Source organism: Notothenia coriiceps, unplaced genomic scaffold (assembly GCF_000735185.1).
Source record: "Notothenia coriiceps isolate Sejong01 unplaced genomic scaffold, NC01 NC01_scaffold00038357, whole genome shotgun sequence".
NCBI lineage: Eukaryota > Metazoa > Chordata > Actinopteri > Perciformes > Nototheniidae > Notothenia > Notothenia coriiceps.
In genome coordinates, this window is record NW_011371058.1 from 37,501 (window position 1) to 52,181 (window position 14,681).

Below are 14,681 nucleotides of genomic sequence, written 5' to 3' on the forward strand. Positions count from 1 at the left end.
TATAGTAGGTGGTGGGGCAATCGTCCACGGTGGAACTACTGCATATAAACTCTGTGCGAGTTTATTCATATTTATGTAATTAGCACAAATGGCACTTGGAGTAGGTAACTGTTGTTCTCCCTGGCGTCCTGACGTTAAAGGGCACAAGTCACTTACGTTGTCTCTCCGTTCAGTGGTCTGGCTTAGTCACTTCACCGACCTTTATGTGCACACCGACCAGTAAGTCCCGAGAGAGGAGAGGACACCACACACACACAACACACACACACAACACACACCACACACACACACACACACACACACACCACACCACACACACACACACACACACACACACACACACACCACACACACACACACACACACACACACACACACACTACACACACCACACACCACACACCGTTATCGTGTAAATCACTATATCTCTCTCCCGCTCTCCCTCCCTCTCCTCTCTCTCCTTGGCCACGATCCGCCCTGGCACTAACAATCGTAGACCAAATCGATCGACGTGATTGCCTGTATTCCTCGACAAAGGTGTTGGTCGACCTCCAAAAGGGACAAAAGGGACAGTCTGACTCCACCGAGTCCACTCGATTTCCTGAGACTCACAAATCTAACTTGCCAAAACAGGGTTTAATAAAGTGTTTCTAATAAAGGCGTACCATGTGGAAGTATTACTAGTAATATCAATATGTTTGTTATTCTCTTATTACTTTTTGTCCATACTTTTATGATATACCGTCATTTTGTTCCTTATGTCAATTTTCTTTTAGACAAATTGTCAAGACAGAGTATACCCACGACCTCTCATACTTAGGTATCTAGAGAAGTACAACGGAGTTTCACGTGGCTAACTAACGAAAGTAGAAGTTATAATTTTTTTTTAGAAGGGCCCCCTCTTAGGGGGACCTGGGGGGATCTTGCCTCACTGCCTGGAGATCTCCTTCACTCCTGGGGGGAGCTCCTTCACTGCCGGTGGGGGGTGAGCGTGTATCGTGAGAATGGGGACGGTCGATAGGATATTACCGCGACGGGACGGATTATACGACACTCGACTAATACCTTGGAAGTAAGTCATTGTCATTAAGTCTACGTTAATCGGATATATTTTCCGGAGTTTAACCTTCGTGGCAGACCGGCAGAAAAAGTGATTTAAGACGTTATCCATCTAGAGCGGAAAGTGGAATCCGGCTCAGCCACGTAGAACCGAATTTTTTCGCAAACCACTGGTGGACTAGATGTCTGTGACTAGCCGGAGGTCTTATCCTGCCTTTTGATAATAAAATGGCAAGTCAACTCTAAAAGTGTGATGAAAGTATCATCATTGATAACAGACAGAACTATCCATAACAGAAAATAATTAGTGATGCTGCCGACCCAGTACAATTCTGTAGAGAAAGACACAACGACACCCAAAAAAGGTAGCAAAACACAATGGTTTATAGTTATTTGTATTGAATATTATGACATAGGCAGCATTTGATTTGTTCATTGTAGTCATATAAAATAAAACAATTTGTGACATTTGACTGTCGAAAAATTGGGTTGGCTGGATGACTAATTTCGTGCAATAATCGAGTGCAATATCGTCATTACGATTACGTCCATCACACAACGAAATATTACTGACAAATTTTTACGAAAAAGATTACAGAACAATATATATATAATTTTTGAACAATGACAACGATCCATGCGACGATAGCTGCTATAACACTGATCTATGCTGTTTGTACAAGGAGATAGATACTCGTGGCGCAGAGATGGACCGCTCAGCATCAATTTTTCCTGCATAAGCTATAAAGGGAAAAATATTATTCTTAACTGGTCATATGACACATGTAGGGACAGTAACTATCCTATTGTATCCTTGGGTGTTGTCTGATTTATTAATTTATTTATCTCTTACACACTATATTTTAACGATTGAATCAGGGATATAATTACCGTCGTAATGTTGTTTTTTTATAATATATGCGGTGTACGGTCGGATTCAGTCTTCTCGAAATAAAATTGTCGACCAGAAATACAAACACTGGGGAGGACAACAATTAACTATTGTAAAAATGTAATGTAATAACTATTCGGATTTGTAACGTGGACCAGTTTCAGTCTACGTTTAAAACGTTTATACCCGTCATCAGGTAGCTAGTAGAATTTTATTCTATATGAATAGCTAGGTTCAACCTTGTATAACGCAAAATGATACGTCGTACAAACATTAGTCAAATTTAATAACGCTCACCACAAATAAACATTCTAGTAAACTCATATCAGTGATGGTTTAAGACATACAAAAATATAAATCTATATAATACACCAAGAAATAAATACCTAACAAGTTATGGACTTGTTCCGGCCTCTACTTCTATAAGCAATGTATGTAGGATATCCTCATATCACTTATACATGTTTTATTAGTCAATTTTATTCACGAAGTTGTATAATTGTAAGACGCCTCCATACCGTGTTTATAACTATCTACAGAAACATTACGTGATAACTCCTTGGACGCTGGGTTCAAATATGTAAAGCATTTACGTTATTGATAGGTGAGAAACCTTAAAAACTATTATACAAGTTATTTGGAATCTTTTAGAACTGTTAGACTTTCCCTACACCGTTTTTATCTGTATCTATATGTCAGAGAATTATTGATAATCATCTCTTTATTGCCTAATTACTTTATATGAATATCCGTAGGTAAAAATTAGTAGTTATTATTTTTATTACTTTAAGTTATTGTACGAATTGGGTGGACAAGGGAATAGATAGTCGACACGTGGAAATACCATCAATGTTATGTTGGATAGATGGTTAAACCTAGTGTTAAATTTTCAGTCATGACAGAGCTACAATACTAGTGACCGTTTCTCTATCTAGCAAATAACACACCATTTTCTTTTACTTATTCTACAAAATATTACACGCCACTCATATAAATACTAGGTGCAGTGTGCAAAGTCACACGCGTCGTCATGATTCACAAAGGGTCTTCAGAAGAGTAGTTCCCTGAGATATTTATCTACTTATGCCGTCTATACACATTATAAAATTTAGTCGGCTTGTGGCAACATAATGTTCACTGGAATACTTTATGTGAAGTTTCACTTTTCGTTCGTTGTGAGTCTTTATTGTGTTGTTTTGTTTAGATGTATGATTATAAAAATTATCTGTGGTACATAAGTTCCGAGGATTAAACAATTATTGCGTAAGCACTTACCACCTCTAACTACTGCTACTTAACTGTGTTTCCCCCTCTCATTGCTAGTAAATACTCCGTCTACCACACTAATTTGATTTATGCGAAAACGCGACTAACCTGGTTTGTCGTACATGTCAACGTGACCCGCATTGTCTCCGAGTGATGGCAGTCGTTATTTGCTTGGATTGTGGGTAATTTGTATATTGGTTGTTTTTAGTTTATTATTTTTCTATCTGTCTAAGAGGATCGTTACGGTGTTACGTTTTAACATAGACGCACTAATGCGCTAAAAACATATTTTTCAAACATTATTATTTTTTTTTCTTTCCTTTGTTACTTCTTTTGTTAACGGTCCGCGATCTACCCGCACCACACTCGACTGGTTGGTGACCACTGCGTGTAGATAAATAAAAATAAAGAACTACGAACGATGTGTAATATATTTAATGCAGCCGAACCATTTATTACAATGCATTCATGTGATGACTTTCAAAGAGTAAAGCAAGCACTGCTGAATAAAGTATGATTTTATCTTTTACGAAACGTTTTTATATGGAATGCAGTTGGAGGTCAACCAATCACAGAGCTTGAGAACTAATACGGGGTTTGTCAAACAGAGCACAAGGTGTAGTCCTAAACGATAAATGGGGATTCTGGGTAGTGTAGTGTCTTCTGCCATCCTTTACTACAAAAAAATATTTTTTTCTCCGAATCGAAGGGGAAAAATACAAAAGCATTGCACACAATTTAAACCAATCAATGTTGTGTAATTAACAAGGATAATCTGGTGTTTTTTAGTCGATGAGTAGTGCAGATATCACTGTAAAATCAATCGACAGTAAGGGGAATACTTACTTCCGGGTGTACAATTCTCCGTTATCCAATGTGAATGGACATCACATTGCCTTAAGGGCAGCCGACACAAACTAATGTCGTGCTTCCATGAGCGTCAAATCCCGCCGCAGATGGGAATACATTGCAATCAGTTGAAAGCTATTTGCATTCCTTTATGAAGCTGAAGGAGCCTAGGAGCGTCACAACTGCACGCCACGGGACCCTGACCAAACGTCGCTCCTGGACGATTATGGAGTGAGAGTGTGTTGGATCAGAAGAACAGAATCTAGTAGACCTAGTATAAAGGAAACCAGTCTTTGGTAATAATATTTACAAATCTCAAAATGATACTTATAACACCTTTGAGATATTACATGTTTTATTTCAATCAGCTAAATAAAAATGTACTTTAATGGCACGACATGTGTAGAACAAAAGAGAGCAGGTTCGACTCCTGGGTCAGCCCTCTGTCCCGCCCCTCTGACCCCGCCCCTCTGACCCTGCCTCTCTGACCGCACCTCTCTGACCGCACCTCTCTGACCCCGCCTCTCTGACCCCGGCTCTCGCATGCCTCGGTATCCTCCCTCTTTCTCTGTAGGGAAAAAAAGAGAGATGTATGAGCATCCTGTCTTCTGCTTGGCGTCTCAAGTGATGGATTTAACCATTCGTGAGTACTTTCCTCATTCCCAAGCCCCCCCCCTCCTCTGCACCCTATATGTTTCTCTACAACAGTATGCACGCCATCAACAAGTGACCCCACACTCTTGACGCTCCTGCCGTCCTTTGGTTTGTGTCCATCTATTGTTTGCGTCTGTAAAGTCTACAGTTACATGTAGTTTGTTGCTCAGCCACTCAAAACGCATTCTAATTTCTCTGTGAGCTTCTTTTCTTTTCTGTCCGGCACAAAACACCTTTTCTTTTTCTGTCTGCGACTTGAATGCATTTTTACTTTGCTTGTGTGTGAATCCTTTAAGTTTGTAAGACCACGGTACATTCAAACAGGACACCCATGTCCTGCACTTATTAAAATGTCATTTTAATTAATTTCAATCCTTCAAGGGAAATTACTTTGGAATCAGGTTAGACAAGAATTTTTACGGGTTTTAATGCTGTGTGCTGTTTGCTAACTTCTTTACATAAATCACAAGTAAAGACAAAACATTTAATATCCGACTAAATACCACTTGTTTTGAAAAATATCTTCTCTCTCACCCTCTATGACTTTCCCACCTCTCTCTACCTCCTCTCCAATCTCTCTAAATACAAATACTCTTATTTAGTGGAGAAATGTCAGAAAGATGAAGGTTCCAGGTGACGTACTGTATGTCTAACTTCTGCTGTTCGCTCATTCCTCAGTCTATCTGAAACCATTTCCCCATAGACCCTGTCATCACCTCCCTGATACCTGTACTTTGCTCTGCAAACACAGACACTTCAGGTTTCAGGAACGTTGTGAGTGAAAAGACCTGCAAACTTCCAACATGTCAGAAATATTTGTCATAAAATGTCAAATATCCTAATGAAGTGTTTAATGATGATCACTATCAGCAGTCCTGTTTCAGGATCACATAATTAAGCTCTCCACTTACTGTCCTGGTTAGATCTTACAAAGTAAGAGTCTATAGACATTTTTTAAATATAGAAAAACAATAATTGTTTTCTATGGAATACTTCTTTGTTTCCACCTCTGCACTTCCAAGCTCTGACATAATAGCTCTCAGTTGAAAGACATTATTAGATCCTAACAATCCCCCCTTATGTACCAGGACAGAAGTTGTATTCATTAGAAGCTTTCAGGCATGTTAGCATGACTTAAGCTCCAGCAGGCAATCCTCCATCCTCCTGCTGTGCTGTCCACAACACCACTGAGCCACAACAGCTAGCAGCTGGACTGAAACACTCATGAACTCTGTGGGCCAATTCAACCTGCGTAAGAAACTGTGCACATGTGTTCTTATCCAGCAGGACGACAGTGCTGACATAGAGTGACACAGCAAAAAGCACACATACTTTGGGGTTTTTAGTGCATGTCTAGTTTTCTAACATCTGACCCATTAAACTGTCCTAACTATGTTTAAAACTAAGAAATTAATTCATTAAAACTTCTGAATTTTACTTAGCATACCTCTTACATTACCCGGCCACTGGTAATACCAAACAGATTTGAATCTTGCTGATTGGTTTCTCACTGCATTGCTCTCTGGGCCCCAGTTAAGGTCATTTGTCGTCATGTATTAAGTTGTTGTTTTGAGCTCAACATGAGTTTCATGGCCGAAAGAAACACTGCAACATCAAATCATATACTTTTTTCTAAAATAGGAAACTCACCTTCAATCCTAATCCTACAAATTCACTAACAAAGAAGAAATGGATTTTTTTCAATGAACATACTGAAGGGTATATGGAAGTCAGAATGACAATAGGCCTCCACTTACTCTTATAGCAAGTACATGCAACTTCCCCACCAAATACATAACGTTGTTTACTCTGTGGATAAGCACAACATAACCACCACATTCCTGCATGATGACTGTTGAATGTACATGCTGTTTGCATCCGTCATCTCTATGACATCATCAGTGTTCTGTCAGTGACAGAGATGGGTCACTACACAGGCCAGCACTACTTCCAGACATCCAGCAGGGCTTTCAGCACTCATGGAGATAGTGTTGATAGCAACAACGCTTTAACACTATGTTACGATGGGATTACATTATAACTAGGGCTAGGTAGAAATACTTTGATGTAGACAATGAACTTCCCCTTAAGAAAATGAATGGTACTATTAACACAATTTATGTTCATTTCTATTACATTTAGCCATTATCTGACTTGAATGGTCTGACAGAGATATACTGAGGTCTGATACCCAGCCCTAATTATAATATTCTGATATGTCATGCTTGTATTTACAATATGAACACTAGATCGTCCCAGTGATTGAGTGTAAGGCTGCAGACTGTGCTAAGGATCACTGTAGAAGCTTTAACCAACATTAGTGAGTGACTGCAGTAGGCAGCAGAACATGCATGCTGAGTTCCTCTTTAAAGCAAATACTGAATGACCCGAGACACTCTTTAGTGTTTGAGGGATGTGTTTGCACACTGGTTGAATGCATACAGTAGTACAAGCATGAGAAAGAAAACATAGTAGATACAGACTCGGAGACTGCCTCCACTGACCTTTGACCTTTGTGCTCCAGAGAATGTAGGGCGGTTAGTCACACCTGCTAAAAAACTGGAGGACAATATCCGCCTGTCCGAGCTGGTGATCGAGGTGCTGCAGCAGAACGAGGAACACCATGCTGAGGTCAGTGCACAGACGCACGCACGCACGCACACACACACACACGCACGCAGGCACACGCACACACACACACACACACACACACACACACACACACACACACACACACACACGCACGCACACACACACACGCACGCACGCACACACACACACACACACACACACACACTGAAAGAGCAGTGGCTGTTCAGAGCAGTAGTGGGACTAAAGATGTGGGGCTAATTCAAAGCGATGAGAAGTGACGTGTGTGTCCCCACCAGCCATCTCAGCCACTGATTGCACAAACTGTGAATGTGTTTTTACCTCACTATAAAACATGCTTTTTGTGTCACTTTGTCCTTTAAAATTGACTTATTTCCTCTCTGTTTTGTATTTCAATGATTTGTTTGGTTTGCGGGGAAATGATTGATCAGGGAAAAGAGGTATGTGATCATCTTGGTGCCTTATGCCCCACCCCCTACCCTACCTATACCCTACCTGTACGCTCTGTGCATGCAGCAAATTATCCGGCTAATGTTGTAGAGGATCATTCAAGTTTCCTCTCTCAACATTGACCCATAATCTCTTTTGGCTTGTGGTCACTTCTAATCAAGTGCTTGTGACAATGCTTGTTAGCTTCTAAGCTAGCAGCACGTTTGCCATTGATGCTAAAGAAAATAGACAAGCACTTAAACAAGTATTTTATTTGTTGAACTCATTAAGCTATGCTTTGAGGAAACAAAGTGCAGAGTTGTGACTTTTGATTCTGACTTTGTGTCTCAAACATTACACCTCTGTAGCTTTACCCAACATTTCCCCTGAAAATGCTGACATGTTTTCCTGTGTTTAGACATGTGTCATTTATTCTACCAAGTCCAGTAAGTAGCTTGGGGAAGGTGTTGTGTCACCTTTCCTTCGTTAAAGAAACCCATTCCTCTCCATTGGTTCCACCAGCACACACAATGGAGGAAATGCGAGGCATGCTTTGTGTGATCAGAGATAACATGACCAATCCCCTTGCATTTCCATGAGAGGCATTATGCTGCTGTTCTAATGATGTGAGCACATAGGGGAACCAGCATTAGACTCCTACCTGAACATTTCTGCTATCAGTTGCATTTCTGTTTTTGTACGAATACACAATGAACAGCTAGGGACCCAGGCCTATTGCAATTCAATTAGATGTATTTGCAATGCAATTTTATACATGTTTTTCTTTTGTAGCTCTAAAGCTGGTTATTGCTCATCCTATTAACTAGCTCTATTGTGTGCCTCTCATGTAATCATCCATTTTAACTTCAATACTTTTATACTGATTACTTTGTCAATTTTGTCCAAAAGAAAGAGTGAATCTGACGCAGGATGATTAACAATACTCAAGTTTTAAGGTTGTGTTCCTACATCTCGAAAACTCTTGACCTGCCACTGTAAGCCAGTATTCCTGCTGTACAGTGAGTTTCAAAGGGGCGTCTCCAAACAAAATGGCATCTAAAAGCTGCCTAAACAAGGACAGCACTTGGAAAGGTTTGCAGAATAGGTATATTTATGGAAACGCATAAGAGATCATAAATGTTCAGACTGCTAAAGGTTTTTAAGAGCGTACGGAGAATAGGATCTTCTTCAGGCTTACAGTCTTAACTCAGTAGCTCTGATCTTTCAGGCTAAGGCTGACTGAACACCCACACACATGCATGACATGGGAATACAATATAGAAAACAGTCCAAATGATCATAAATGTTGCAGCAACAGATTCAAGTTCAGAGTTTGAGTCTCTGCTTCTTGCATGTGATGGACGAACTTTGGATTTGTCTTGTTTCTGCTAATATGTCACTGCCAGAAATATAACATCATTTGTTTTGACTTGAGATGAAAGGTAAGGCAGCAGCATGAGGGTCATTGTTTGACTGAGCATCCACATTTGATTTAGCGAATTATCTGAGTGAGTTATCTGAGACACTAAAAACGTAGAGACCCTTAAAGAACATATGAATATTGCGTAAACCCCTTCTTTTCTTCTTTCATTAACTTAAATGAATACAAACGTTATCAATATCAATGCAAGAGCTCAAAGACACTGTTGCTTGCTCTGGGAAATATGAACGCAAGCCAGTGTAAACATGTGTGTGTGAGCAGTTTGCAATGTTAAGACATACATGTATCTCAATTACCCGCACTTGTGTTTCACATGGTTCTGCAACAGCTTCGTTTGGCTCGTGCTAACAAAATGGATGAAGGCCCACCAGGTTAATGTGTGATCAAATTTGGTTTCCATCTTGGTATGGGTAGATAAATAGAGACGCGACAGAGGAAACAAGTTAAATTCTTAATCTTTGTCTACTGCAGAGAACAAGTGTGGACCGACAGGAAAGTGTTTAGAGGAGAGTGCTTTCCCAGACATGATTTAAAGAATGAAATGGTGAGGCAGTTTCATCTCAAAAACACATTTCGGACATATCTACTCAAAGTAGATTATAGTGTCACTATATCCTGACAGTTGTGCATGAGACAGATTATCTGTGAACAAATCCACTTAACCGCTCCCATTGGTACTGTATGTGCAGGATTTAACTGTTCCTTGATGCAGACATCCAATAAAAGGCTCCCATGTTTGCAGACACATTTTTTGGAGGAGACAAACATTTGTATCACTTAAATATATATCAAAGTTATAAGAGCAGCTTTTTGAAACATCCTGATGCATCCTTTTACTTCTTCTTTTTCTAATGTATTAAAGATGATTACCTGAGTGGCGCAGACTAGACGCACCTTTCTCACACATACATCTGCTATGAGATCTCATGGCAAGTGCATGCCCACCCCCCGCCCGACCCCTTCCACTACCACCAGCAACTAAGCCCATGGGTTCATTCACATTACAGTGTTGACAGCTTGATGTGAATGAGCAAACACCATGGTACCTCAAGGGTCCCTCTTAAGAGGCCTGGCCTGCGTGGGGGTGCATGGAGGAGAACGAGTGTTTCTGATGTGCATGAGAGAGGCTGTCCCTAGCAGTCCCTCCACTGCGTCTGTTCTGCGGGGAGATATGAACGTGACGCAGCCCCCTGGCTGGAGGAGCTTGTGAGTGTTTAAGAAGCTCCCTGCCAAGCCTGTGGAGGAGCTGCTGTGCTCCTCTGAGGGCCCACAGAAAGCAGGCTATTCTCCGTGCTCAAGCACCGTTTTTACCGCTTTCAGTTGTGAAGAATGCTTCCCCGGAGATCATGCAGTGGCAACAACTTGATTTCATATTATGAAAAGTGAGAAAGAGAGAGACAGGAGCGTTTGCAAAAGATCACAGATTGTACAATCGACTTTGACCTTTACTCACATCTGCACACCCATGTAAATACAGGGAGACTGTGGCTGCAAGGGAGTGTTCTCGTCTTTCAACTAGAAGGTTGTGTGTTCGATTCCAAGCCTGTGCATTCAACATGTCGATGTATCCTTGGACGAGATACTTAACCCTGAGTTGCTCCCGATGGCCAACGGTGTGTGTGTGAGAGTGTGTGTGAGCGTGTGTGTGTGTGTGTGTGTGTGTGTGAGTGTGTATGAGTGTTAGGTCGTAGAGCAAGGTGCACTGCTCTGTATGCTGTAGTATGTAAAGCACTTTGAGGGGTCGTAAACGCTGTATAAGTACAGTCCATTTATTTAACAATCCAAACTCGAATATGTATATGTTCATTCAGATGATTCGACCTTGTTGTTGTGATACCTTGTTTCTAACGATACTTATATCATTTCATTTTTTCTTCATTATCTTTGTGTGAACTCAGTGTAATTCACTCTTATTCTGTTGCTGCTTTAACACCTGCATTTCACCACGGGGATCAATAAAGGTCCTTACCTGAACTGATCTTAGATCAGTGGAGTTACATTACGTGATCAGCTTTTTGGATACAAAGATTCATTGTTAACCCTAAAGTCCTGAAGACGTGCCCCTGGGGATCCTACATCTCTCTTTGTAGAACTTGTCTCCTTTCTTTCACTCTCAATTTTTGGATTTTTTTTCCCACTCCCTGTATTGTGTCTCCCTTTCCTCTGTGTCTGCTCCTCTCTCCTCCTGAAGGCCTTCGCCTGGTGGTCGGACCTGATGGTGGAGCACGCAGAGACCTTCCTGTGTCTGTACTCGGCCGACATGGACGCAGCTCTTGAGGTTCAGCCGCCCGACAGCTGGGACAGCTTCCCCCTCTTCCAGCTGCTCAACGACTTCCTGAGAATGGACTGTGAGTGAGAGCATTAGAAAAACACATTTAAGAGTCAGCATTTGGCCTGAAGTAGCTGAACGTGCTGAGCAGTGGATGTGGGTCCTCTAGAGGTGGATCAGTGGAGCAGTGATCAGACACTAGGGACAGGGATGAAGGCTTATGGAATGGAAAGTCAGATTATTCACTGTAGCGGCGAGATAAAGAAATATCACCGAAACGTAGCTCTTAATAAAACTGTCGCTGGGGCAGTAAGAAAATCTTACGCAGGGCGGAAATTATCCGATGTTCAGGAAAGAAAGGCACAATGATTTCACCTGTGGCTTTTCCTGTAGCTTACCCTGGTAAAATACCATATGCTCATTCTGGGGCACGAATCCCCTCACCCCCCATCTCCAATATATAATAATCATGAGGTTTCCAAATCACACAGTGCCCGAAACCGCCTTCAAAATAAAAGCATAAAGAATTACTTTAACTAACTAAATAATTACAGTAAATAATAATATATTTGCTATGAACAAGAACAGCCATAAAATACATATTTGCCATTATAGAACATTAAAGGTCCCATGTCATGCTTTTCCGGTTATTACCCGTACCCTTGTGTGTTATGAAGCTTTTTATGCATGTAAACAGCATTCTCATCTGTTTGTCATTACTGGTGTCATTTTCTGGTTGCTAACAAACACCATTGTAACACATACACACTGATGTTCCGGTGTAACGGGGGTGGACTCATCAGAACAGAGTGGGCGAGCTGACCAATCAGAGCACAGTGGGCTCACAGGAGGGGGGTGGGCAGGAGCTCCAACAAGGCGTTTAGGACCGAGAGTGAATACACATACTATACAGAGATGCTGAGCATCTCTGTATAGTATGTGTATTCACTCTCGGTCCTAAACGCCTTGTTGGAGCTCCTGCCCACCCCCCTCCTGTGAGCCCACTGTGCTCTGATTGGTNCATCGTCGTTTTCGTTGACATGCGCACTGAAGAGACTTCTCTTTCAGACGAGTTCAGTACTAAGTTATTATCCTATCCCATGAATAATCCCAATTCAGGCAATATATCAATATAAGTATCATATTACTAAGGTATAGTATAATAATATTTATATATGTATACTGTTATATAGTTACAACCGGCCCTTTGAGTGCAACCATAATGCTAATGTGGCCCGCGATGAAATTGAATTTGACCCCCCTGCTTTAGACCATTGCATGATATAAGGAAAATATCCCCAAGAAAACCCCACAATAGAGTGGTGCAGTGACGAGTCCTAAAACCCGGAAATGAGTTAGCATTTTACCACTACCGGTTCCCTCGTCTCAGAGTCAACGGGATTTCTCCATAGGATTTGGGAAAATAGCTCAAAATAAGGTCTGTGGTTGACACACATTTACATCCATCAGCAGTGACCCCACTGGTGATTTCTGAAGAGTTGACGTGTCTGAAAAACGATGGTTGTTACCAAGTGGCTGAATAGGACTACAGAAGTCGTGGAGGACGTTGTACGTCATTACGCCGAACACGTAAACACTCCCGCTAAGTTTGTTTGCCCTGTTCTGCTTGAAAGCAAGTACCTGCCTCCTGCAGACTGTTCAAACAAACGCTTCAACTTGTCCACTTTAGAATCTGTGTTTGAATATGGATCTTAAATTGGCGTGACGTTGAAGTCGTGCTGCTGTACTCGGCTGTAGTTCCTTTATAGCATAACGTTAGCATTTTGCTTCTGGCGACTGATGATTCGAAAATTATAAAAGTAGGGTAGACATGTGGAGATTATCCGGCTGAACAAAATGTGCATTTATCAAACAGGTTCGTTTTCCACAGACCTTATTGTGAGATACTTTCCAAAATCCTCTGGAGAAATCCCATTGCTTTTTTGTCGAGGGAACCAGCAGCTTACTTCCGGGTAAATACGTCATCCCTGCACCGCTCTGTTACCATGTACGCAACTTTCAACCGTCTGGCCAACACTTCAATAGCCTGTAATGTAAATTCCCTGCTGAGACCTTCCTCTTTCCTTTGTTTTCTTTCCTTATATTTTCTGTTGTACAGTATGTTGTCAGATTCTTGTGTTGTCAGATTCTTCTTATCTATCCTTCCAGCTGGAAATGGATTCTGTTAAATGCTATAACTCTTTATTAAATAACAAGACTTCGGTTTAAACTTGTATATTTGTGATTAAGTTTGGAATTTCCACTAAAATGGTGTTGTGATGATTTTAATCCAATGGATGCCCGTTTGCCTTTCTGTGCGTTCCTCATTATGCATTCACGGCACTGCAGGACTATTTTGGGTAGCCGAATAGCTCCGCTCAACTTTGATAAGGTATGATTCTGTGCAGCCGAGAAATGTTATACATCACTCTGGTCCAATTTAACTCCAATGCATTGCTCCAGGCACACCGACGATTAGAATGCAAATGTAGAAAATGCATTGATTTAAATGTACTGACTGAACCCTTAATATACTGTCCTGTGGAAAGGTAATATTACTCATGGCACAGTTGTTGTCTTAAAGGTCCCATGTCATGGCCATTTCTACTGATCATAATTCCATTGTTGAGGTCTACTAGAATAGATTTACATTGTGCAATGTTCCAAACTCACATTGGTTTCTCATACAGCATCTCTGTATAGTATGTGTATTCACTCTCGGTCCTAAACGGCTTGTTGGAGCTCCTGCCCCCCCCCTCCCTGTGAGCCCAGTGGCCGTCTGCGAGACAGCGAGACACAGCTAAACCAGCCCGAACACACACACACCCGCAGCCTGGCTGGGAGTTTGTGTGTGTGCTCACACACTGACTCACAGCCTCGCCGCGTCCCGCCGTCTCAGGGAGGAGAAATCGGCGGAGCTGCAGCTGAGAAAAGAATGAGTGTGTGTTGTGAGGAAGTTAACGTAACGGCTCTGCGGACGTAACGTAACGGCTCCACGGATTGGTCCATTTTGACCAATCCTTGGAGGGTCGTCGTTACGTCACTTGGTTCCCGGAAGAAAAAATTGAAAAAGAAATCTCCAACGAGGTGTCTGGGGCAGCATAGACACGTCTTTTCTGTGTTAGAGTTTTACTCGCTACAGGGTGTACTTTGAGGGTTTGTGACCGCAGAGCGTTTACAGGCAGAAAACCTACATAACACACAAGGTGACG

At 41.5% G+C, this 14,681-nt stretch overlaps 1 protein-coding gene across 1 annotated transcript in view; it reads left to right on the forward strand.

Moving 5' to 3' along the window:
* Positions 1-14,681, forward strand: part of LOC104968191 (calcium-dependent secretion activator 1-like) — a 56,215-nt gene that overhangs the window by 34,114 nt on the left and 7,420 nt on the right. The window contains exons 10-13 of the mRNA XM_010797766.1: positions 4,641-4,709; positions 7,245-7,351; positions 7,762-7,770; positions 11,392-11,548. Of these exons, the coding sequence (XP_010796068.1) occupies positions 4,641-4,709; positions 7,245-7,351; positions 7,762-7,770; positions 11,392-11,548 (342 nt within the window). The remainder of the gene's footprint in view (positions 1-4,640; positions 4,710-7,244; positions 7,352-7,761; positions 7,771-11,391; positions 11,549-14,681) is intronic.